This window comes from Equus caballus, chromosome 11 (genome assembly GCF_041296265.1).
Source record: "Equus caballus isolate H_3958 breed thoroughbred chromosome 11, TB-T2T, whole genome shotgun sequence".
Classification (NCBI taxonomy): Eukaryota; Metazoa; Chordata; class Mammalia; order Perissodactyla; family Equidae; genus Equus; species Equus caballus.
In genome coordinates, this window is record NC_091694.1 from 47,470,042 (window position 1) to 47,494,072 (window position 24,031).

The 24,031-nt window shown below is 51.7% G+C and overlaps 1 protein-coding gene across 6 annotated transcripts in view; it reads right to left on the bottom strand.

Annotated features, from left to right (window-relative positions):
* Positions 1-24,031, bottom strand: part of ITGAE (integrin subunit alpha E) — a 65,920-nt gene that overhangs the window by 20,672 nt on the left and 21,217 nt on the right. For all 6 annotated transcript variants that reach the window (XR_002811660.2, XR_001377446.3, XM_014727998.3 and 3 more), the window contains 19 exons: positions 21,524-21,615; positions 20,193-20,260; positions 19,716-19,833; positions 19,350-19,487; positions 18,820-18,935; positions 18,018-18,169; positions 17,104-17,257; positions 16,442-16,592; positions 15,901-15,968; positions 15,015-15,150; positions 14,240-14,382; positions 13,757-13,897; positions 12,865-13,089; positions 11,636-11,766; positions 10,136-10,266; positions 8,734-8,897; positions 7,438-7,566; positions 4,379-4,452; positions 977-1,109 (listed from right to left, as the gene is read on the bottom strand). Coding sequence is in view for 4 of the 6 variants with exons in the window: in XM_014727998.3 (XP_014583484.1) it covers positions 977-1,109; positions 4,379-4,452; positions 7,438-7,566; positions 8,734-8,897; positions 10,136-10,266; positions 11,636-11,766; positions 12,865-13,089; positions 13,757-13,897; positions 14,240-14,382; positions 15,015-15,150; positions 15,901-15,968; positions 16,442-16,592; positions 17,104-17,257; positions 18,018-18,169; positions 18,820-18,935; positions 19,350-19,487; positions 19,716-19,833; positions 20,193-20,260; positions 21,524-21,615 (2,464 nt within the window). In the remaining 2 variants the exon portion in view is untranslated. The remainder of the gene's footprint in view (positions 1-976; positions 1,110-4,378; positions 4,453-7,437; positions 7,567-8,733; positions 8,898-10,135; positions 10,267-11,635; positions 11,767-12,864; positions 13,090-13,756; positions 13,898-14,239; positions 14,383-15,014; positions 15,151-15,900; positions 15,969-16,441; positions 16,593-17,103; positions 17,258-18,017; positions 18,170-18,819; positions 18,936-19,349; positions 19,488-19,715; positions 19,834-20,192; positions 20,261-21,523; positions 21,616-24,031) is intronic.

Consider the following 24,031-nt stretch of genomic DNA (forward strand, 5'->3'; position numbering starts at 1 on the left):
TCCCAAGGATAGTGCACCACTAGTTCCATTCTAGATGCTTAGGAGACAGTTTCGTTCTTTTCATATAATGGATGCTGTCCTAGCCCAAACGGCCTGAGACCACCACGGACAAAGCTGCAGTTTGACAAAGCCAGGTGTACTGACTCCTTACAATGCGGAAAACTGCACTGTGGTGTGTCACCAAAGAAAAGAAAAGACAGAGATATGAAAGGATTCTGGGGAAGGGTGCAGTTCCAGTGAAATGTAAATGAAGCAGTGTTGGGATAGGCTCAAAGTAAAGCCGGGCTGTGTGTAAAAGGGTCACTCAACATCAGGTCTGGACCCAGGGACCCCTTTCCCTGCAAACTACTAAGTTAAGATGGATGTAGAAAGTTGTGTCCAGAAATGCTTCATCTGAAGCTCCACACTTCAGATGGAAATTGAGACGACTTCTCTTTGTCAAAGTGACTCAGCGTCTCCAGTCAAGAGTGAGATGGTTTCATAATTACAGATGTAACTCCAAACAGCAGTTTCTGATTACTTCTGATTTTAGAGAAGAAAATTTCTCAGTGGTATGATACTTTGCAGCTGCAGGATGTCCTTGGGAGAAATACTGTTTCCTACTCTCTTGCAGCTGACTTTGTGTCTGTGATCCCAGGCTGATGAATGGCAGGGCAGACTCTTACTTTCCTAGTCCAAGTTACTTTATTAGAGATGATTTCTCTTCCAGAACCGTGGTGAAGAGAGGCCGCAGGCAGGGAGGGGTGATTGGGTAGCAGAACAGCAGCCCTGAAGGTTTTGAAGGCGTAGAATGGCATGACTGGATCCATGGCATGTAGTTGGATTGGAGGGGACTCATCTAGTTAATAATCGTTTATTGGACAGGCCAGGATGAGGCTGAGGCAAGAAGACCAGTTAGGAGGTTGCCATAGAAAAGCAGCTATGCAGGGAGGGAAAGCCAGGAGTGGCATGTTTCCAAAACTGCCGTCATAGTTACCTTTTGTATCCTCTTAAAGTGTAAGTTTCTGGGGTAATTCAAAGCCATGCTTGTCATGTAGGAATCTTCCCCAGAGTTAATCAGGCTAATGTTCATGGTCAGCTCCTCTGTGAGACCCACCACCAATTCCTGCCTGCACAGGGTAGGAAAATAGATAAGTGTTACCAGTTTATTTCAGCTGTAAATACAATAGCACATTCTTAACTAACTTCTTAGATAAACTGCCCAGAGGATACATTTGGTCTAGATTTCCTTCCCCTGAACATAAGCAAACACCTGGACTGCCATACCCACCTCAGCCGCTGTGTGAGACGGTCATGGCTACCAAATATTTCCTTAGTGCACACCATGTGACATGGACTGTGCTAAATGCTTCACATGCTCAGTTACCCCTCATAACAACCCTCTGAAAGAGTACAGTTACTCTGCATTTCACAGAGAAGGAGACAAGCCAGGAGAGGCTAACTAATTTGCCGGAGGTCTAGCAGCCTCAAAAGGGAGTTGGGAGCTGGAATCTAAATCCTCTTTCTACCACCGATTCACTGTGACCCTAGGCAAGGTACTTCACTACACAAATTCATTCATTTCACATATATTTATGGAGCACTTTCCCTGTGTCAGCTATGCTGCTCAGCACTGGGGATCAGTGAGACATACACTGTCCCTGCCCCTTTCTTGGCCTCAGCTTTCCCACCCACAAAATCATTCAGGCCCTTCCAATCTAAAGACTGTGGTTTAAAACAGGGGTCTGTTCAGCCTGGAGAAGAGGAGACTGGGGGATTCGTGAGAGCTTCCTGCCGTCCGTCCGCTGAGGTACTGTGGGGCCCCAGAGTACAGAACCTCTATCAGCAATTGAGATCTACAGAAAAACATATTGATACAAAGATGACCATCTAACCATCTGAAATGTTCAAAGATGGAACATGCAGCTCTGGGAAGCAATGTGACGTGTGTTTTGTTGTTGTATTTTTTTTAATTGAGTTCATAATAGTTTACATCAATGTGAGATTTCAGTTTGTTTTGATCAGTTGAGAAAAAGATTGACTGGAGGGGGAGAGAGGACAGAGACAGAGCCTGTGGAAATCCATCTGAGAGACGGCACATTTCTGAAAGAAGAGAGTGTAGTGGGGATGGAGAGAAGGGCTAGAAACCAAAGATAGTAAGGCCATAATGCGAGCAGAGCAAAAAAGAGGAGTCAAGGATGAGTCCTGCGTTTCCACCTTGGATGACCGAGTGGTGCTCTTCAGGAGGGAGAGAACACAGGAGGAAGGCTAGAGGGTGGGAGCTGACCAGGTGAGTTCAGTCTGGGACAGGCTGAAAGGTGCCCATAGGATGACAAGGAGAGATGTTGAAATGTCAGTTGGATATACTGTTCTAGAGCCCAGGAGAGAGATCTAAGAGTCATTGGGATATTTAACAGGGGTTCTTAACCTGGGGGCCAGGGACAGTTTCAGAGGGCCTGGAATGCAAACACTGATGTATGCACATGTGGTCTTCCAGGGACAAGGGGCTGCAGTTCTCCTGAGATTCCTTAGGACATCCATGTCCACAAAAAGGTCGAAAACCACTGAGACATTTGGATGCTAACAATTAGACTGAATACTACTTTTGAAAAAAGAAGAGGCTGCCTGCTCTGTACACTAGGGGGTGATGTAGGGCCAGCTGTGTGTGCTGTATCTCTTTCACAAGGAGTTGGCTGGGAGGGTGGTTCTTGGCTGTAATTAATTCCCTGTTGGAAGCAGCTGCATCTGCTGGTTAGGCTGGATTCCAAAGCACTCGAAAGTCTTGAATTGGATCCTTAGTGATTTAGATGATCAGCGCTAAGCCACCCACATCTGAAACACAAGTCTGCAAATGTCTATGAGAGGGCTTACCAGGACTCAGGGAGCAACATCCTTCCCCATAGATGCCAACTCCGGCCAACTGGCCATCAGTACCGTGTTACACACACAGCGCTAGTAGCCAGGGAGGGCATTTTCACCACATGTTCAAAAGCAAACTCATGATCTCTTCCCACCTGCCTTCCAAAACCGTTATTCCAAAGGCTTTCCCAATTTAGTTCTTGGCCTCGCCACCATGCTAGAATTCATTGTGTTCCAACAGAACTTCTGCAGCAATGGAAATGCTCTGTGTCTGTGCTGTTCAATATCACTAGCCATATGTGGGCACTGAGCACTCGAAATGTGGCTAGTACAACCGAGGAACCAAAAATGTAGTTTTATTTAATTTTAATTAACTTAAATTTAAACAGCCAAATGTGACTAGTGGCTACTGTATTGGACAGCACAGTTCTAGATGCTCAGGCTGAAACCTTGGAAGACTCCTTAGACCCCCTCTCTTTCTCTCACTCCCCACATCCAATCTGTCATCAAATCCTGTGGGCTCTGACTTCAAAATATAACCACCTTCATTGCTAACAGCCTGGCCCAAGTCCCCATCACTTCTCACCCGAGTTACTACAGTAGCTCCTTACTATCTCCCTGCTTTCACCTTTGCCCCCACAGCCTATTCTCAACACAGCAGCAAGAATGACCCTGTTAAAATGCAAGATCATGTCATTCCTCTGGCTTCCCAGCTCACAGTAAAAGCCCTGTGGAGGGCCCCTGGAGCCCCATATGACCATCCCCCTCCGGCCCTCTACTGCAGCCACTCTGATGTCCTGGCCATCCCCCAACCCCAGGCACACTCCCACCTGGGGCACTGGCAGTTACTCTTCTCTCAGACACCCACACAGTTCATTCCTCAATCTCCTCCTGTGTGTACCAACATGTCACCGTCCCACTGTGTCCTTCCCTGACCACTCTATTTAAAACTGCAGCCCCACCCCCACCCAGCACACCCTCCCACCTTCCCTGCCTCATTTTTCTTCATAGTACATCTCAACATAGAATTTACTCATCACCTTCTCCTGCTAAAAGCACCAGGAGGGCAGGATTTTTTGTCTATGTTGTTCACTGATGAATCTCCAGCACCTACGGTGCTTGGCACAGAGTAGATGCTCCATATATATATTTAGTGAATTAATAAATTTGGCTAAGAGGTGAGCCAGGGAAGAAGTTCCCTCTAACTGAGACAGTCCTGAGAGCGAGAGACACTGGGTTATGAAAATAGCATTGTCCATGATGTCAAGAGACCTGGGTCCACATCCACCAAACGACCACTGTGACCCCACGGGGGCCCTGAACCACTGAGTCTATTTCCTAATCTATAAAATGGTAATACAGATCTGTCTTGCCTCCCTCATAGGGTGGCTGAGGACACTGAGATAGTAAATGCAAAAGCCCTTCGTGGGCCCTGAGGGAAGGGGGAGGAGGTGAGCAATCAGTCCTGATGAGGGGTTTGCCCGGTGAGCCTTCAGGAGGAGGATAGTTGAAGAAACCGTGATGACTGGATCCAACTCACTGAGAGGTGGTGATGGCCAACTGTAGCTCAGCGATGCAAAACAGCTTATTCCTGCAGGCCTTCTCATAGGGCAGCTGCAACCAGACAGAGGGGCAGGGTCAGCCCAGGGACGCCATCCCCGGCAGCCTTCCCATAGGATCTTCTCCTCAGGACACGCCTGTCCTTCCTGCTGACTCTGAGAAGTGCAGTTACAGGGAGGAGAAGGCTGACAGGCTGAGGTTGTGTCCACACAGCCGGCCAAGAGAGCTGTGACTGCGACATTCCTTGATCTGTCCTGTGAAGAGAGTCAGGGGCGGGGTGTGCTTGGCCCTACAGCATAGGTACACCAGGAGTCAGGCCTCTGACCGTGGAATGGTGGGAGTGCCCGTCACATTCATATCATGAGAATTAAGCAGCAACATTCACAACTCACTACTTAGAACATTTGGGGGAGGAAAATCTACGTGAAGAAAAGCTTGCTTTCAAGCAGAGGCAGGAACAGCAGGGGCAGGAATGGGGACACCTAGCCAAATATTGTCAAGGTCCAGCCCTGCAAGGTCTTTGTTTCCATGGCTGGTCTCCTCTGTGGGTTAAATGTTCCCCTTGCAATCTTGCCTACACTAAAACAAACGAATTCAGGAAGTCCCATTGGGTCCTAAAGACCCCATCAAGGTTGAAAAGCCCCAGTTTGGGTTGAAAAATCGAATTTTCTAAAGGAGCTGGGTCTATTTTTTACTATGATGGAAACACAGCCAGCTCCTTAACTGGAGACTCTCTGCAATTATCTCCCCAGCAGCCTGCGACCCCCTGGGCAGCTTCACGCAAGGACTGTTACCATGGCCTGGGGGTGGGATGGGAGCCCAGAGCTAGAGAGGAAACCTCCTACTTCCTGGAGAAGGGAGATGCAGTCTGCAGACGTCAGTGCTTGGAGCTCTGTCTGAATGGGTCAACAGTTTGCAGCAGATTTTCTTAGTTTTGTTGTTAATATAGCGAACCCAGTGAGAGAGCAGGATTAAGCCACCTAAGCTCCCAGCTAGAACTCACACTCTGGAAACATCTGTGCATCTAACCTAACACCAAATCATTTCTCCTCACCCATTTTATCAGTGGAATTTTTTTTTTAATTTCTTTACCAAACCATCAAAATAATAATAATTGATTAAGGTAAGAATCATGAATGGATGTTAAACAGGATACATACATAATCTCTAGGCACCTCCCCATAAGATACTTATTAATTACACAAGGAAATAGCACCAGTAATGGGACAAATCAACGTGATGTGCCCCCTGATGCGATGCACGTAGAAGGACACAACTTCACTTCTATGATATTCCTGCCAAAAATGCATAACTGAATCTAGTCATGAGGAAACATCACACAAATTCAAGTTGAGGAACATTCTACAAAATAACTGGCCTGTCCGCTTCAAAAACGTTAAGGTCATTAAAGACAAACAAAGACCGAGAAACTGTTCCAGATTAAAGGAGACTAAAGATAAATGACGACAAATGCAATAAATGGTCTTGGACCAGAAAAAAAATTTGTTTCTTTTGCTATCAAGAACATTAATAAGCCAACTGGTGATATTTTAATAAAGTTTGTAGATGAGACAATAGTATTTTACCATTGGTAATTTCCTGATTTTGATCATGGTACTATGGCTATGTAGGAATGTCTTAGTTATTAGGAAATACACACTGAAGTATTAGGGGACAAAGAGGCATCATATCTGTAACTTACTCTCAAATGGTTCAGAAATATAAGTGTGTGTGTATGTGTGTATTATGTATATGGAGAGAGAGAGAGAGAAAGCATATGTGATAAAATTTGAAAATGTTACATTTGGGGAATCTAGAAAAAGAATGCATGGAAATTTCTTTTGACCACTCTTAGACCTTTTTAGTAAGCCAAATATTTCAAAGTAAAGTTTTAAAAAAAAGCATATAATTAGTGATAATCTACTTATTGACAAACTTCATTACATTAGTTCTCCCAGTCTTTTCTGAATCATCTAACTTGCTGTCAATACCAAATTTTTAAAAATTATTTACAAAATAAATATAGTGTTATAAATTTAAAATAAAGTCTCTTGCCTAAAAAATTAAGGTGACAATCTTTGCTCATAGGGAACCCGATCTGCTCTCTTCCTGGGCAGATGAGCAATGGAAACAGTCCCCCTGATTATGTTGCTCTCTTATTTCTGTTCACTATTTGTGATGGACACATTGGGTATTGACCATAACTGGAGTTAAAGGTTTATATAATTTAATATAGAGCATTTTTGTAAAAATATTGGACAGTTGGGAGTGTCCTATGATTACCTGGAAATATACTTATGTTACCTGAAGCTTTTCTGGGTCAGCGTGAATTACTTTGGCTTTCTATGTTTATTTATGGACACTCAATTCATTCCTACTGACTGTAATTATTACTCTTTAATGCTCATGTTGTCACTTCTTTGATCCTGCTGATTTTTCTATATCCCATCAGACTCTGTAAATGAAGATTGACAGAATATCTTCAGGGTGAGGGCCTGGGTGGAAACAATATCACCTTAGATATCAAAGAATCAGGAAATTTCACTGTTTATTTTCTCCCTCTGATTTCCCTTAATTATGAGAAAAGTTTCTTGTGACACTGCACGCCTATTAGGGTGCAGGTTTGGTGGGCCCTGGGCAGGACCTGGGTAGACAGGTGTGCCAAAGGGCATCCTCTCTGCAGCATGGGGCAGGTGGGCTCCAGTCCAGTCCTCACACAGGACCCCCACCACACTGTCATCAGAGACCTTTCCCAAGCTGAGGAAAGTATTCATATGATTCATTAAATATGCAGCAAGCACTTTTTCTAAACATAAAGGAACTAGCCTTGGGGGTGGTTTGGAGACCTGTGTTACCCACCAATGAGGCCACAGGCAAATTAGTGCTATCTCAGGAACTCATTTCCCCTGTTGGTACAGTGAGAGGGCCAAACGCTGTCGGAAGACCCTCCCAACTCTAACATTCTTTGAAGTTAGGGGAGCAGGTGCTCTCCAGGGATGGCTCCCAGGAGGGTCTGGACACAGGTGTGGGTAGAATCACCTGGAAGATGGCAGAGGGTTCAGTGTAGAGGTCCAGAACAGGGTGGGGATGGTCCCTCCGGCCCTCGGGGGTCTGGAGTTGGTAGCTGACCTTGACACTGATGTTGGAGAAGCAGTCCTCCTCACACAGCTGCGGAGTCACCAAGGAATGCAGGGTTGGAGGTGGACATGGGGGAGAAAATGACAAGGAGAATACTTTAACTTTGATGTAGCCATAGTAAGAAGCAAAAAATGAAAATGGTGAGCCGCAAGTCTTAAGCATCTTCCAAATCAGCCAGGCTGGAGGGAAACTTCCTTTAACCAAGCTGCCAAGGCTGTGGAAACATCTCCCGTGATCTGCCATGGGCTCAGATGGCATAGCTCCTTATGGTTCCCCCAATCACAAAGGGATTCTGGCCATCAGGAGTTAAAAACAGACTTGGCCTTTATTCAGAGGGCAGATGGGAGCCATGGAAGGGAAGAGTCACAGTCACATCTGTGTTTACGAAGATCTTTCCCAAAGCAGCATGGAGGACACACTCGAGAGGTAAACGCTGCAGAGAAGGAGACTGTTGGGATGCCATTAGCATTCTCTCTGTTCAGCGAGCCTTTCAGCCACGGTAGGAGCTCTGAGCACAGGAGAGCAGGTGAGCATGATTCCCGGGGTGGGGGGAGTGTAGTGACGCTTTTATTTGAGGAAGCCATATACTTGCTGGAAACGCTTTCTTAACCCAGTTAACAATCAGGAAAGACGTGTAGCCAGAGGCATAATTTATGAGTTTATTGGAATAAACAATCCTTATAGGGCCAAAGTTCTAGGTCCTGTCAGTCTCTGAGTCCTGACGAATACAGTTTTTCATGTCTCTAGGCACCTTTGTCAGGAATAAACCTTTGTCAGTGATAACTTGTCTTTCTATTTCTACTTTCTCTCATTCGATTTTTCTGATGTGGATTCAATTCACAAAAGGGCCCTCAGCCCCACTGTTATTATCTGGTGAGGTTAGATGGCATGTGGGAGGGACCCTTCTTATTTCCAATTTATTACCAAGAAAAATGTCAGCAATTAGAGCACTTCCCTTTTTGTCCAGCTTCTAGGAAGCTCAGAGATATAGCTAGTGTTCAATTTCAGTAGGTTTTTTTAATTTGGATTTCTGGTATAATTAACCATCTCCCATGCCATTATGTGGCTCCTGATCTATTACAACAATCTGAACTGCATAATTTGCATGTATGCATATGTGTCTTCATTGCATGCACCTCAAATCTTTTCTCAACAACACAGGACCCTCTGGACTCTCTTCAAAACTCCTCCACTTACCTCTCCCTCTGTGGGGATGAGCAGGAGGGGCTCACAAAGACGGGACTCGCTGCTCCACTTCCTAAGGTAGCTCTGACAAGTTCTCCTGTCTGGACACTGCAGCCTCTTCCTCTGCTTCACCACGTCCACATCCAATGTGAAGTTCAGAGATGATTCTCTGAGGCCTGGGAAGGAAGACAGGATCTCCCTGATGAGGTTGGGATGGGCAAGCCCCAGACTGAGGGCCCTGCAGCCTGCCTGAGATTCCTTATGAGCCCCCCCGAGCGGTGTCCCCATGCAGGCCCTTCCCTGGGGCTGGACTCCTGAGTTTCTTCCTTTCAAAGGTACTTTTCCCATGATCTTCTGGCACCTGACTAGGGTCTCTCAGTGCCCCAGCCCCAAACCCAGAGCAGCACATGCCCAGGGCTGAGTCAGTTTTCCTTAAGGGTGAGGAGGGCTCAGGGAAGACGCTGGGACGGAGAGAGGAAATGAGGAGGAGGATAAATAATGCAGGGAATGGAGAGAGAAATCAAGGAGTAAATCCTGAGGACAGCAGAGCTGGAAGCACCTTGTAGACTACCTGGGCCAACTTCCTTACTGTACATAACAGAAATCAGGGCTCAGAGAGTGTAAGACACCCGCCCAGTGTCACACAGCCATTCAGCAGCTGGCTCTGTAGCCTGAATCTTTTAGCCTATACAACTGGAACTGATAGGCCTATCATTTTCTCCCCCCAGACGTGATAATGGCCTCCTTATGCAGTAAAACCACCCCACCTGGGAGAGTGCTTTCTGCCCTGAGGGAAGCAGACATCTCAGAGATTAAACCTTGGGGACTGTTGCTGAGAGATTATTCTGGAGGGGAGCTGTTGGGTTGGCAGTAATTACCTGAGCTGTGAAAGCCATGCCCACCCTCTGCCTTCTGGAAACTCTCCCCCCAGTGGCAGGTAAGGGAATGGGAAGAGAGACCAGGCCTCTGGCAGGTCATCCAATCCCACCTGGACCAGGAGACAGTGAGGAGGGAAGCAGAGATGATGTAAATCAGAGAGAAACAGGAAGGGCCCTTCTCAGGAGCCCCTCCACATATGCTCATGTGAGGGCTCAGTAGGTGGAGATGGAGAAACGGCTGCCTTTTTCTGAGTCTTCTTTCAGAAACTCAACCCTGAGGAAGGGATCCAATGCCCCTCTTCCCAACAGGGTCAGATAAACCCCTTCAGAGTGTGGACTTAACAGTAGTCACCCTCTTCCAGGGCAGTTCCCATTAAATGGAACCTAATGTCAAAGGAGCGAAGCTCTAACAGAGGGATTTCAACCACCAGGGCCTCATAACAACTGCTCCCGCCCCAGCCCTGTTTCCCTGGCCCCTACTGAAGCCAACAAGGAATGACCACAGCACAGGGTGGGTCGGCGAGGCTGCCTGTTACCTGACTCAGCAGCTGTGGTCACAGAGCTGATTTCAAAACACAAACACACATTCACGCTACTGTTGAAGCCAATGGGCAGTGCCTCGGGGGTGAAGGTCATGGACACCTTCAGGCGAACCACAGGTCTTGAGCTAAACAAGACAGCAAAGAAGACCGTGAGAAGTGACCATAGGACTTCCAGGTCAGCGCTTGGCTGATTCATTCATTCAATGAATATTTACTGAACATCTCCAATATGCCAAGGGCTATTCTGAGTCCTCAGGATACGGTAGGGAAAGAGAAGTCCCTGCTCTAGTGGGACAACAAGCAAATAAACAAGAAGAAACAGGAAAATGCTATGTACTGGTAACGCTATGATAAATATAAAATAGGAGAAGGTAATAGAGTCTAGGGGCTACTTAGGTTGGGCGGTCAGGGACGGCCTCCCTGATGAAGAGACATTTAAGTTGAGATCTGTTAAGAGGACAGAGCCAGCCATGTGGTGATCTAGGGGAACCACGTTCCAGGCAGAAAGCACAGCTAGAGCACAGGGCCCGTGGGAGGGATGAGCTTGTTTGTTTGAGGAACACAAAGGTCAGCATGACTGGAGCACAGTTAGTGAGACAGAGGGTAGTAACAGAAGATGGGGATGGAGGGGTGGTGGGGCTGGCCACGGGGAGGGTGGGCCATGATAAGGGATTTGGACTTTAAGTGGGAGCCACGGAGGGGTTTGAAGCAGCAGAATGAGGGATCACTGCTGCTGTGTGGGGAGCAGAGCACCAGGAGCGGACGCAGGGAAGAATGCCATGGCAGTGGTCCAGACGAGGGATGACAGTGCCTTATCTTGGGAGGTATTTTGCAGCAGAGCCAACAATAACTTGTTGTTGTGGCAGGAGGAGGGAAAAGAGTTATCAAGGATGACTCCTGGGTTTTGTCCAGAACAAATGGCACCATCTGCTGAGATGGGAAGCCTGGGGAGGGGCAGGTTGGGGAAGAATGGGGTTGAGGTGAGAATAAAAGGTCCATTTTTAGACACGTTAACTTTGAGATGCCTGTGAGCAACAGCCAAGAGGGGCGTTGAGGAGACAGCCAAGTCTGGAGCTTAGCGGAGAGCACCAGGCAGACAGGTGCTCTGCCAGGTCATTTAAAGCCACAGGACTTGATAATTCACTGAGGACAGAGCACAGAAGCTCTGATATTAATAATAATGATAGCCGTCACTGAGCACTGTCTAACACTTCGCATATAGTCTCTCAATTACTCCTTATAACTCTGTGAGGTAGGTGCTATTATTATTCCCAGTTATAGATGAGAATATTGGGACCTAGAATTCAATAACCTGCCCGAGGGCACACCGTTCAGTGAGAGCTGAGGCTCAAACCCAGACAGGCAGACTCCAGAAACTGTGCCCTTAACCACCACGCTTTCTCCCTCTCATCAGTGTCTTAATGGGGTCATTTAGGGCAGGGCACCTGGGTGAGGCCAAGGCCTGGGACCCAAGAAGGCAATGCAGACCCCTACCGGAACACGGCCGCCCGGCCCAGAGCACCCACGGTGATGTCAGCAAGCCCGTCGCCACTGAAATCTAAGCCACCTGCCATGGACATGCCGAAGTAGTGGAGTCCTGCAGCCACCGCCGAGGCTCTGATCCGCTGTGCAGGGAGAAACACATGCCGTCGGGGAGGAAAAGGGGAGTCCTTTGGGTTTTATTCTAATCAGCAGATCAACCACAGTCCCCACCCCAGGAAGCCCTCAATCTAGGAACTGCAAAGAGAAGGGCAAGTTCTCCCAGGGGAAGTGACACTTGAATGGAGCCTGGAAGGGCAGGCGGGACTTGACAGAGGCAAGTGAGGACAGCAGCGGGTGGGGAAGAGCACGGTCAGCTGAGGAAGCAGCCAGGGGCCAGTGCGGTGGGAACTGGAGGGATTTGGGTGGAAACAAGGAGGCCTGATGTGGGGCTGGAGTGTAGGGGTGGGAGTGTCTAGTCAGAATTACAGTTTACAGTCGCCTTTTAAAGATGCTGGGTGGAAGAAGAGGAGGAGGCGGGATCTGGGGCAGGGGTGGCGGGGATGGAGGGGAGGGGCTGAATTGGGAGAGAGCTAGAATCATTAGGACGTGGTGGCTGACAGGCTGCCGGGTGTCCCGTGTCTGGGATTACCCTGGGTCTCTGGTGTGAGGAATGAGGGGATGGGGCCCACAGAAGCAGCAGGTCTAGGGGAGAGGATGCTGTCGGTTGGGCAGTTTGAGCGAGATGCCTGGGAGCCATCCAGGTGAGGTGCTCAGGAGGCTGCTGGACATACAGGACTGAAGCTTAGGAGAGAAACTGTAGTTGGAGTGGGTGAAAGTGCCCGTAAAAAATGCAGCATGAGAGGCTGGCAGTGGGGCCCTGCGGGATGACAGTTCAGGCATGGAGGGGTTGGTAGGGGACAGGAGTCAGGGAAGGGACAGAAAGAGAGGAAGAGGGGACCTGAGGCAGGTCCATGGTCAGGAATGCCAAAGAGGGAGGGAGCCATGGGTCAGCGGAGCAGACGGATATTGCCACAACCTCTCCCTGCTCCTGAAGGGTCTGGGGTGAGGTCCTGGCCTGGAACTTCCCATGGGCCCGAGTGGCTTCTGTCCTTCATTGGGCACTCCCAACCCCCTGGGACCTGCCTGGCACTTAGGATGGGAGCTGACTCGGGGCTCAGGCCATCACATTAGGGGGAGGTCGGAGCCCTAGAGGAGAAGTAGGAGTGAGCCCTGCAGGTCACCTGTGAGGGGCTGGTGGAGAGGCCATCCCGACGTCCATTGTAGATGTACACGCTGCCGAAGCTAGTGCCACCATCTGACCCCAAACCCTCCAGGGGGGCCCCAATGGCCACATCGGTGAGCTCATCCTGATTGATATCCCCCACTGTCGCCATGGCAAAGCCAAATCGGGCCTCAGTGAACCCGGAGTACCCACTCAGCATGCATGCCAAGGAGAAGGAACCATCCTGAAAAGCAAACAGGCAGCTCAGTCCTGAAGACAGGGATGCAGAGGGCCTACCCCATTGCCACCCCAGGACGCATGCTCACTGGACTTGCTGATTCTGATTCTCCAGCAGGGAGGCTGAGGCTCAGAAAAGGCAAGGGACCTTCCCAAGATCTCACGGCGAGCCAGTGGTAAAGTTGGGGTCCTCCTACCTTGCAGTTCAGGACCCAGAGCCCACCCCACTCTGCTCCCACAGTTGTGGGTACTGAACTGGCAATTGGGAGGCCTGGGTTCTAGTACTGGCTCTACCACACACTTGCTATGTAAACTTGGGCAAGCCTCAATGTCACTGAGCCTTAGCTTCCTCATCTGCAAAATGGGAGTGACGGCTACTTCCCATAGTCACTGTGAGAAACAGTGAGATCACAGACCAAATGTGCTTTGTCAACTGTACAGCTATTTCCGGTATTATCATCATCAGCATGAGATGATGGGGTGGGGAAAGTGAGCAAGCGAGGTGGGAGAGGGCGTGGAGCAGCTGCCCCACCAGGCCGCCATCCACCCAAGGCACCTCCCATCCCTGCCCTCCTGTGCAAGGCAGGGCCAGGGCGCTCCCAGCCTCTGTCACTTCTGCACCAGGCTGAGGAGCCACAGCCTCAGCAAGCTTGCAAAGATGGAGACTCTCCCACCTGCTCATTCAGACGGTACACATAGACTCTGCCTTCCTCTCCATGAACGTGGTAAAACGGAGCAGCCACCAGCAAGAAGTCCGTGGTCCCATCCATGTTAATGTCCACAGGGCACAGCTCAGAGCCAAAATAGGACCCCATCTACAGCCCAGGAGGAACTCAGCTCACAAGATTGCTGGGGAGGCCCCCTCCACCACCCCTCAGCAAGGCTAGATGCCTGCTCTTGCTCTTCCTGGACCACCAAATTTGGGTCATTCCAGATCAAGGCAGGGGGCTGGGTGAGAAGCCTGATCCCCCTCGACAGAGGAAACCAGCTGGTGATCAGATATGCAGAGCAAGGCAGAGCCACTGAGTTCTGCCTAAATTCTTCCCAGGCTGGGTCCCCAACCCACTGCGAGCCCTGGGCCCATCCCTTTCCCTCTGAGGCCTCCAGATCCCTGATCTGTACTAAAGCAGGGGGGGAGGGACCTTCCCTGCAGGTACCTGCTCTCCTTCTAGCACTGGCATGAAGTTGGTCTCGCTGCCCTCCTTCTGGAGCTCAAACACGGCCCCTCGCTGCTTGTGCCGTGGAGCCCCCGCCACATAGGAGAGGCCACAGGCCTTGTGCAGAACAGCCACAGAGTAACCTGGGGCGGGGGTGGTACGGTTGTGAACAAGAGCGCCCACCTGGCCACTCCTTTGGCCCCCACCTTCCCAGCCACAGTTTCCAGGTGGCCTGGGCACAGGGCAAAATAGGAGAGACTGTCTTTCTCATTCTTTTAAAAATCGGCATCAGTGAGTGCTCCCACCTACCCACTCTTGCCGGTCACACACACAAGTGCCCCTTCACACAGATGTGATATATACACATTATCATACCTACAGCTTCGCTCAAAATACCCTCATTCACATACATTCACCACCCACATTCATCACACACGCAGCATATGAGGACAGAGGTGAGGGGCGAAGGGTCACCCACCACTATTATTAATGGCGAGGCCCCCCCTTCCCTAGGCAGGTAACCAGGTAACCAAGGCCACCCATCCCTTCAAGTACTGAGCAGTCCCTGTCCCCACCCAGGAGGCCTAATTATCAGCCTTGGGGACCCTTACTAGGAACCATCCCTCACTCCATGTGACCGACCAAGGCCTGCCTAGACTAGGAAGCCTAGTGCAGCCCAATGCACAGCCTCAGTGTCCCTGTCTAGGCCCTGCCCCCACCCAGGTAGCCATCAGGCCCCGCCCCCACCCAGGTAGCCTCCAGGCCCCGCCCTTACCCAGGTAGCTGAATGGCGCAGCGTTGGCATCTGCCGCTGTCTGGTTCAGGAAGCGGCCCTGGCGACCATGCATGTCATAGAGCAGTGCGCCCCCTGACCAGTTAAAGGCCCCAACGGCACCCAGCAGCAGCTGCCCCTGCAGGGAACCAGGGTTGGAGGCCATCAGAGGGGCCAGCCACAATGGGCGCGGGTCTACCAACCAGCACAGGGACCTTGGGGGGCGTTCAGTGGCCCTGAGCCCACCCAGCCAGAGATGCAGGAGGAAGATGAGATGGCAAACACTGGGTTCCCGCCTGATATGCATTACCCTGTCAGGACAGCTGTCCCTCCAGTACCAACCACCCCCAGAGCAGAAAGCCGACCCAGGGTCCAGATACTGAGCATTTAAAAAGTATGATCGAACAAGACGGTGCTCATCTCCTTCGCTGCAGGTTGCCCAGTCGGGGCCTGGCACACCGGCCCACCTGTGTTGCATGATGGTGCTAACCATGCTTCCACCACGCAAAGGACCATGTCCTCACAGTCCTGGATCTCTCCCCATCTGTGGGCAACACTGCCTCCACTAGGGAGAAGTCCTCAATTTGGTTGGCAAGCTGACCCAAGACAAAGCCTGTGTTTAGTCTGTATTAAGGGAAACTGCTCAGTCCTTAAGCACAAAGAACAAAACGACTTCCTGGAATAAATATGGGCCACTCTTTTGTCTTCCTCAAAGGTCCAGATTGGGCGAGCAAGCAGAAGTGTTTCCTTTATCTCAAATGGCTCCTTCAACGGCACCACAACAGGAGGGCAGAGCCCTGCACTGTGAGCCAGAGATCCCTGGGTCCCTGGGTGTCTCGGGGACCCCGCCTCAGTGGCAAGCCTGCCTGGTGCTGAGTCAGCCACGTACCTCATCCAGGATCTGTGCACTGAACCCGATCTGTGCCAGCTGGTAGTGGAAGGCATCTCCGACCGTGCCTGGAAGCCAAGAAGCCCAGAGGGACACTGCTATGGGGCCAGGTGAAGGGAGGAGCCAAGCCAGGGAAGGGTCCACTTCACCTGCCCCCCAGAGGAAACCATGTCTGGTGTGATGGGAGGAGCACCAGGCTGGGAGTAGAGACCTGGGTCCTGCTTAAGTACTGGCAGAATAGCTGGGCATGTTTCTGGGCCTCAGTTTCCTCATCTGTGAGCTCTGGGAGCAGGAATCATGCCTCTTTCTCTGGCACCAGAAAGAGCTTCTCATCAGAGCTTCATGGAATTTCAGGGAAGTGAGGAGGGCTGGGAGATTGTTGCCTTTTTAGAGATGGAACAGCTGAGGCTCAGAGAGGTGACGGGAGTTGCCCAGAGTGCCACATGGACGTAGGAGAGGGTGGGGCTGGAGCCCAGGGCTCGGGCCCTCTGCCGAATGCCGAGGGGCTGCCACAGGGTGGCCAGGGCCCAGGAGCCCTCACCTTCCATGGGAATGATGTTCTGCTGCAGTTTGCTCAGCAGCCCATCCAGTGCTGCGTAGTTGGTCACCTTGAAGGCATGGGTCTCATCGGGGTCCGAGGCGATCAGCTTCAGTTCCTTGTCAGTCTTAGCCTTCTGAAATGCCTCTCCCACCTGCACAGAGGGCAATGGGTCAGCGCTGCGAGAGCTGGCCAGTTCCCAAGCCCTGAGGGCCTTCCAGGCCCAGGGAGAGGGCTAAGCCCCTCTGCCTGGCCTTCAGGATCTTCTGTCACCTGCCTCCTTCTTTCTGTTCCCTCTGACTGCAGAGCCTGTCCCACCTCCCCTGTGCCCTAGGTCAGCTCCTCCTGTTTGTCCCCCAAGAATCGGTCCAGCACCATCTCCCCCTTGGACATCCAGGACCCCTCCCTGATGTCCTTCCTGTGGGCTCCCCAAGTGTCCACTGCTCTCCCATCACTGCTGGGCAGGTGAGCTGTGACCACCATTGGGAAATGAGCCCTCTGTGGGGAGACCCACTGCAGGGGTCTGGCTGGGAGGAGAAGTGGTGAGTGAGCGTGAACAGAGCAGGGTTTGGGGGAGCCGCTTACAGAAGCCCCTATCAGGAACCTTGCTCCTCCCCACCCAGGCCATACAGGGTCAGGAGGTGCCCCCTGCTCCTGGCTCTTACCCCAATGGCAAAGCGCTCAACACCTTGCATCTTTGGGGAGTTGATGACAGTCGTGAGGTTGAGGGGGTCTCCGAATATGTCCCCATCAGTGAGCACCACCATGATCTTGGATGCCTTTTTTCTGGAGCTGTGGCTTGGCGTGAAGATGTGGTCTCTAAGTAGGGGAGAGTAAATGAAGAGGAGAACTTTGCCAGTGGGATGACCGAGCTCTAGGAGATTTTATTCCCTGGCCTGCTTCGAATTGGCGAGAATAAAGGAGCCCTCCCAAATGGGGAATAAAGGCCCAAAGACGAGTGGTGATGGCGGGTGGAGGCAGGGCTGCAACACAGGTGTTCTTGCCCCGCACCTGCTCCTAAGAGAAAGGTGCTGGACAGCACTTGAGTCTATTCCTTATGTGTATGCATAGGAATAATACTAATAACCATGGCTAATACTTACAAAGCACCATGTGCCAGGCACTGTTATAAACACTATACATAGTTTAACCCATTTAATCCTCGCAAAATCCTAGAAAGCAAGTACTGTTATTATTCTCATTTTAAAAGTGAGGAAATTGAAGCACAGAGAGATTAGACAATTTGCCCAAGGTCTCACAAGTACAAACTGGAGCTGAGATGCGGACCCAGGCAGCCTGCCCCTGAGCCCATCCCTGTAAGCACTGTGCTCTCCCGCCACTCACAAGAGAAGTCTTTGGAAGAATTTATGGAGGACAGTCTTGGGGTGTCATCCATCAGCCAAGGCTGGATTGAAAGACCTCGCATTCCCCTCTCAGCCAAGGAAGAGCTAGAACCCTGGTCCTTCCTCCTCGCAGTTCTGTCCAGCTACCCTCTCCAGGCAGGGTGTCTCAGAGCCTCTGGGCAGGGCCATGGGCTGGCGCCTGGGAGGTACTCAGGACATGCTGCTCTCACACTCACAGGACATGCTGCATGGCAGAGGCAGTCTTGGTGACATTCCCCACTTGAGTGATGTTCTGGACTCTGGCCAGGGAGGCCATCACATCCTGGCTGTCCTGAAGGTCAAACTCAGTCTGGATCACTTCGCCGTACTGGACCAGGGCAAAGCTGCACTGTAGGGGAGGGGTCAGTCGAGGTGGGGAGGAGGTTGGCAGAGTCACCATGCCCAAGGCCACCCATGCCCCTTGGATAGCTCCCTCTGGAAGCAGTGGGAGAATCCTCTCAGCCCTCCTGTCTCCAGGCAGGAGGAGATGCTAAGGCAGAGGGAAATCTCTAAGCAGGTAGGGGTAGAGGAAGGTATGACAGTAATGGCTCCCGGAGAATCTCAGACTTCTCCCTTAATCTACGTCCCTGTGTATCTCCCTCCCCTGCAGTCCCCATAGGATTGGCCATGTGACTTGCTTTGGCCAATGGGACATCAGCAAATGTGATACAATCAGAGACTTGAAAAGTGCTTGCCCACATTGGGTCTTGCCCTCTTGGAATGTTGCTGCCATGACAAAGTTGGGCTGGCCTGCTAGAGACACATGGCCTGGACAAGTGAGGCCATCTTAGGCCGTCCAGTCCCAGTCAAGCAAACAGGCAACTGCAGCTGCGAGAGTCACTCCAAGCAAGACCAGCAGCAGAACCACCCAGCCGAATCCAGCCCAAGTAGCTGACCCACAGAACGGTGAGCAGATAAATGGTGGTTGTTTCGAGAAAGTTTGCTCACAGCAATAGATAAGTGATGGACTGTGTGAGTCCAGCTCTAAGGGAAGCCCACCTCAAAGCACTTTTCATAGAAGTTCCTCATCATGTTGGAGATGAAGTCCTTGGCTCTCTGGAAGTCGGGGGGATCAATGCTTCCCGAGCCATCCAGGATGATGGCGATCTCAGTGCCTGGGCCAAGAGGGAGCAGGTCAGGAGTGGGCATGGAATTTTGGGTAGGAGTGAGGGCAGTATGTCCTGCCCTGTGAGCACCCACTGCAGTCAAGCCCCGAGGGCTCAGTTCTGGGAGGAAGTCGGTGAAGCTCCCAAGGGTGAAGCCTTTGTCTCAGAGGCAGGGAGACAGCCAGAACCTGCTCCTGCTTTGACTTGCTGTGTGAGTCACTCCCATCACTCCCACTCTCTGGGCCTCAGTTTCCCCATCTGTAGGATGGAGGCAGGCAGAACTGGGACTGGCCAGGCCTGGAGAATCCGGCCACTGCTCCCCATCTCCCAGACCTGGGCGCACCTCACCCCTAGAGGTCACCAGCCAGCCTAGGGGTCAGCTCTGACAGTCTCTGCGAGCAACCCAGATCTGCCTCTTCTCACCAGCTGCTTCCTCCTCTTCCTCCTCCTCGTCACCTGGCTTCAGAGCCCGGCGTCGCCTGGCTGCGTTCTCTGTGCTGCCTTTTTTGCTCCTGTAGCAGTCTCCAGCATCCACATGTGCTTCAGGATCCAGGAGATTTTCTTTAAAAAATATACATGGAAGAGCTCAGAGTCAGACGGCCTCCTTGTTCCCCTCCAGGCAAGCCCACACTTAGCTCTGCCCTGATTCCCTTCACGGGAGGCCTAGGCCTGCCTTGCCCTCTCTGGGCCTCTGTGTCCTGCTACATCTGCCATGGGCTGGTGCCTCTCTTTGGAGGCCTGAGAGACCTCTTTAGAGCTGTCCAAGGCCAGCGAATGTCCAATCCTTACCAAGGTCGGAGAAGGAGACCTGGGCCTGGGGACGGAGGTCAGGGGCCAGTAGGCTGCAGGTGCCTGTGAGTTCCAAGCTGAGGCTGTGGGGTTGCCGAGCCAGCACTTGGATGCAGATCTGGGGGACAGAGGGAAAAAGGGAGGGGGAAGCCTGGGTCACCCCCAGCCCAGCCTCCCTGCTCACAACCACACCATCACCCCCATCCTAGAACCAAGTGCCTCAGCCAGACAGGGTGTGCAGGAACAGCTTGCTCACCCCTCTGCAGGGGTAGGAGTCAGTGCTGGGAGCAGTGTGCTGGGTCACATGGAGTGCCCGGATCAGAGCCACGGTCAGCCCTGGGGTTGGTACCAGGGAGACTGCTGGGCTCAGCCCTGAGGATGACATGCCAGTCAGGAGTGCTGTCAACACCAGTCAACCACAGGGGCTAGCACCAGCCTCCCCGATGCCCTCCACCCTTCCACCCCATGCACACTCACCAAAACGCCGTGGTGGTTTCCGACAACTGTCACTCCCCGGTGCCTCCCCTTGGGGATGGGGACATGCTCTGAAAAATACGTTAAGTCCACGTAAGGAGGGAGGGACACTGGGAGGCAACCCTGGAGCCAAGGTCAGAGGGCACATGGCCACCTGGTCAGGGCCCCATGAGGAACTGTTGGCCACTCAGAGCGGCCTCTAGAACCTGGATGGGGGCCTTCGAGAACAGGTCTGGACACACCCAGGGTGAAGTGCCTATCCCCTAGGCTCATTCACTGACTCATTCAACACACGCCCGGTGATGTCTGCTCTGTACCCAGCCTTGTGCCAGATGGTGATGGGGATCTCGAAGTAACTGAGACCTGCTGCTTTTCCTGCAGGGGCTCCTGGTCTTGTGGGGCAGGTGAGTAGAGAAACACTAGCTGGTGGGTGTGTGCAGCACTGGGGAGGTGTGCAAGATGCTGAGGGACTGGCTGTATGGACCCATCAAAGACCCATCTCTGGGGAATCTTACTGCCCTACAACCCTGGGGGCAGAAGTGGTAGCTCCTTCCTCTCCCTCCCAGTATAGGCCTCAGGAGACTCCATTTTTGAGCCACAAAATCACCCAGTCACCCTGCTGGACCATATCCCCTTCTGAGGCTGTTCAACACAGTGCCTCACAGAGACAAGGACTCTGGCTTGCATAGCCAAGGGGTCATCAGCAAATGTGTGCCTGCAGTCAGATCGGGTGGGATGGGTAGAGTTTGGTTAACAAGTGAATTAGGTCCATTCATTTGTTCATTCACTCATTCAAACAGCATTTATTGAGCGCCCAGTATATGCCAGGCCCCATAGACACTAGGATAGCCACGGTTAGATTGGGAGGGGTAGAGTTGGACTCCATTAAGGTGTGGGGAGGTGGGATGGGCTGGGTTCTGGAATCAGGTGGAGCTGTGTTTGCATCTGTGGTGCCGCCAATACTAGATGCGTGACCTTAGTCATACTGGCAACCCCAGGACTTCTCTGAATGATAGCTTCCTCTTCTGTAAAACGGTGTGGTTTTGAGGATTAAAAGTGGATGAAGAAGCACTTAGCGGAGTGCCGGGCACATGGTGAGCACACATTACATTTTAGGTGTTGTTTTAGCATTGGGTCGGGAAAGGTGGGCTGGGGATTAGGGTTGGGTTGGGATGGGGCCGGGCACTGGGATTGACAGCCTGCTATGGATGGTGGTGGAGACTAGGGAAGAGGGACAGATGAGGTGGGGCCGGGGTTGGAATGGTTTGGGCCAGATGAGCGGGATCCTAGAAAGGAGGTCCTGGGAGCATTCCCTGGAGCTGGGGCTGACTCACCTACTGGTTGGCAAAAGAGCTCGTCCTGGGTGAGGGAACATCGATGCAGGGGCTCTGCTGTCCTGTTTGTTCTAGGGCTGGTGACCAGGAGCCTGAGTGGGAGGGTGGACAGCACAGTTGAGCTGGTTGATGATTCCCTTCTCCTCTCTGCCTGCCCAGGCACCGTCTTCCCATTCCAGGCCCACAGACTCACAGGCTCCCTGTCTGGAAAACTGTGGAGAAGGCCCAGGCCTGGGAAAGGCAGGCAGACCGTGCATTATGCAGAAGGCATTTGCTCAACCTCTATCTTTGACAGCTCCAGCAGGAAATGGTGAAATGCAACCCCTCTTTGCCTCCTGGCCCAGCCTCCCAGAGATGGGGTGACACTGGTGGTAAATAAAGACTCTCTGCACTTTGGTGTTGTGGAGGGAACCAGGAAGCCACCAGCAGCACAGCTGGTTCTGCTGGAGACAGTGCTGTTTTCCTAGTGGCCGCCAGGGGGGCCTGCCCCACTGGCCTCAGTGACACCGGTGCGCCTCTCCTGAGTCAGTCAGAACCGGAGGTTTCCGGGGTGGGTGCCTCAGCCTGATTAAGGCAGCCCCAGGAGATGTGATTTCCAATGGCAAACTCTGCCCCCCGCCCCAAGCCCAGCCCATGGAGACAGCAGAGTCCAGTGTCAGCCTGGACATTCTCACTGCCCACGCTGCCCAGGGAGGACTGGGCTGCCGAGAGACAGGGAGGGAGCTCCCCGTCCTGGGGGCTATGAGTAGGGGGTATTGGGGAAAAGGCCCTGAGTCTGGGCTTGGTAACAGTGAACCAAGTCCAAGGTCTTTATGCTGAGGGCAGTAGAAAGCCACAGAGGACTTTTATAAAGGGGAAGCACACGATTAGTCTGCTTTCCAAAGGTCATGATGCGGCTGTGGTGGGTTGGGAGTCGGGGCAGGAACGAGACACTGTCTCCACTTCCTCACCTCCCATCCCTCTACATCTTCTAAAATTATGAAATACATCATTTACTTTATCTCCAATGTTTGCAGAATAAGAATAAAGTCTATACCTGTGTGTGTGCCCCACTCGGCTGACTTCCCACCCTCTGATACAGCTCCTGTCAAGGTCACCAGTGGTCCCCATGTTGTCAAATCCAACAGACACCTCTCTGTCCTCATCTTCCTCCACCTCTCAGCAGCTCTGGACATAAGCGACCACCTCCTCCTTGAAACACTTTCTTCTTGATTTTCTCCTACCTCTCTCCTTACTCCTTCTCAGACTTCTTTACTGGCTCCTTCACTGTCTGACCTCTAAAAATGTCCCTGGAGTCCTGGGGCTGGGTCCTTGTTTTCCTTGCCAGCACACTCCCCCTAGTGATCCCCTCCAGTTCCACAGCTTCAATACACCCATAAATGCTGAAATTCCTACCTTTATATCTGCGGCCCTAGGACCCCTCCACCAGAAGTTAGACCAGCATAGCTGTAGAAAGCAGAATAATGGTCCCCCAGAGATATCCATGTCCTCATCCCCAGAACCTATGAATATGCTACTTTTTATGGCAAAAGGGGTTTTGTAGATTTAAGTTAAGGATCTTGAGATGAGGAGATTATCCTGGATTACCAGGGGCAGGGAGAGGGGCAATGTAATCATGAGGGTCCTTATAAGAAAGAGACAGGAGGATCAGAGTCAGAGCAAGATTTAAAGATGCTACACTCCTGGCTTTAAAGACGGAGGAAGCGGCCACAAGCCAAGGAATGCAGGTAGCCCCTGGAAGCTGAAAAAGGCGAGGAAAGATTCTCCCCTCGAGCCTCCAGAAGGAACACAGCTCTGCTGACACTGATTTTAGTCCAGTAAGACCCATTCTGGAGACTTCTGACCTCCAGCACTGTAAGATAATACATTTGTGTTGTTTTAAGCCACTAAACTTTTGGTAATTTGTTACAGCAGCAACAGGAAACTAATACAATAACCAACTGCCCATTGACTAAGAGGCATCGCAAATTTAGAACATCCAAACGGAAGCTGTGGTCTTGTCCTCCCATGCCTGCGCCTTTCCCTCTTCCCAGCAACATAGGGCGCCACCAACCAGGGCGTTCTAAAGCCGGAGCCTGGGGGCATCCTTGCTTCACCTTTTCACTCATCACCCAGATCAAGTCCACCGGTAAAGCCTGTTGGGTCTTCCTCCAACATATACCTAGAGAGCATCTCTTCTCTCCATTTTCCCTGCCGCCATCCTGGCCACCATCATCTTGCCTGGTCTATAGCAATAGCCTCCTCTCTGTTATTTTTTGGTTTTTCAATTTACTCTTGTAATTTACACCATGTCACTCCCCTGCTGCAGCAGCCTCCCACGCACTAAGAAGAAAAGTCGTACCCTCTACTGCAGCCCACGGGGCCTTGCACGATCTAGCACCTCCCTGCCTCTGAGACGCCCCTGCTGCTCCTCTGCTCTCTGAGCTCCAGCCCCACACTGGCTGGCTTCTGCTCCTAGACACCCTCCAGCTCCTACCTTCCTTGGGCCCTGCGCCTTGCCGTGCCCGC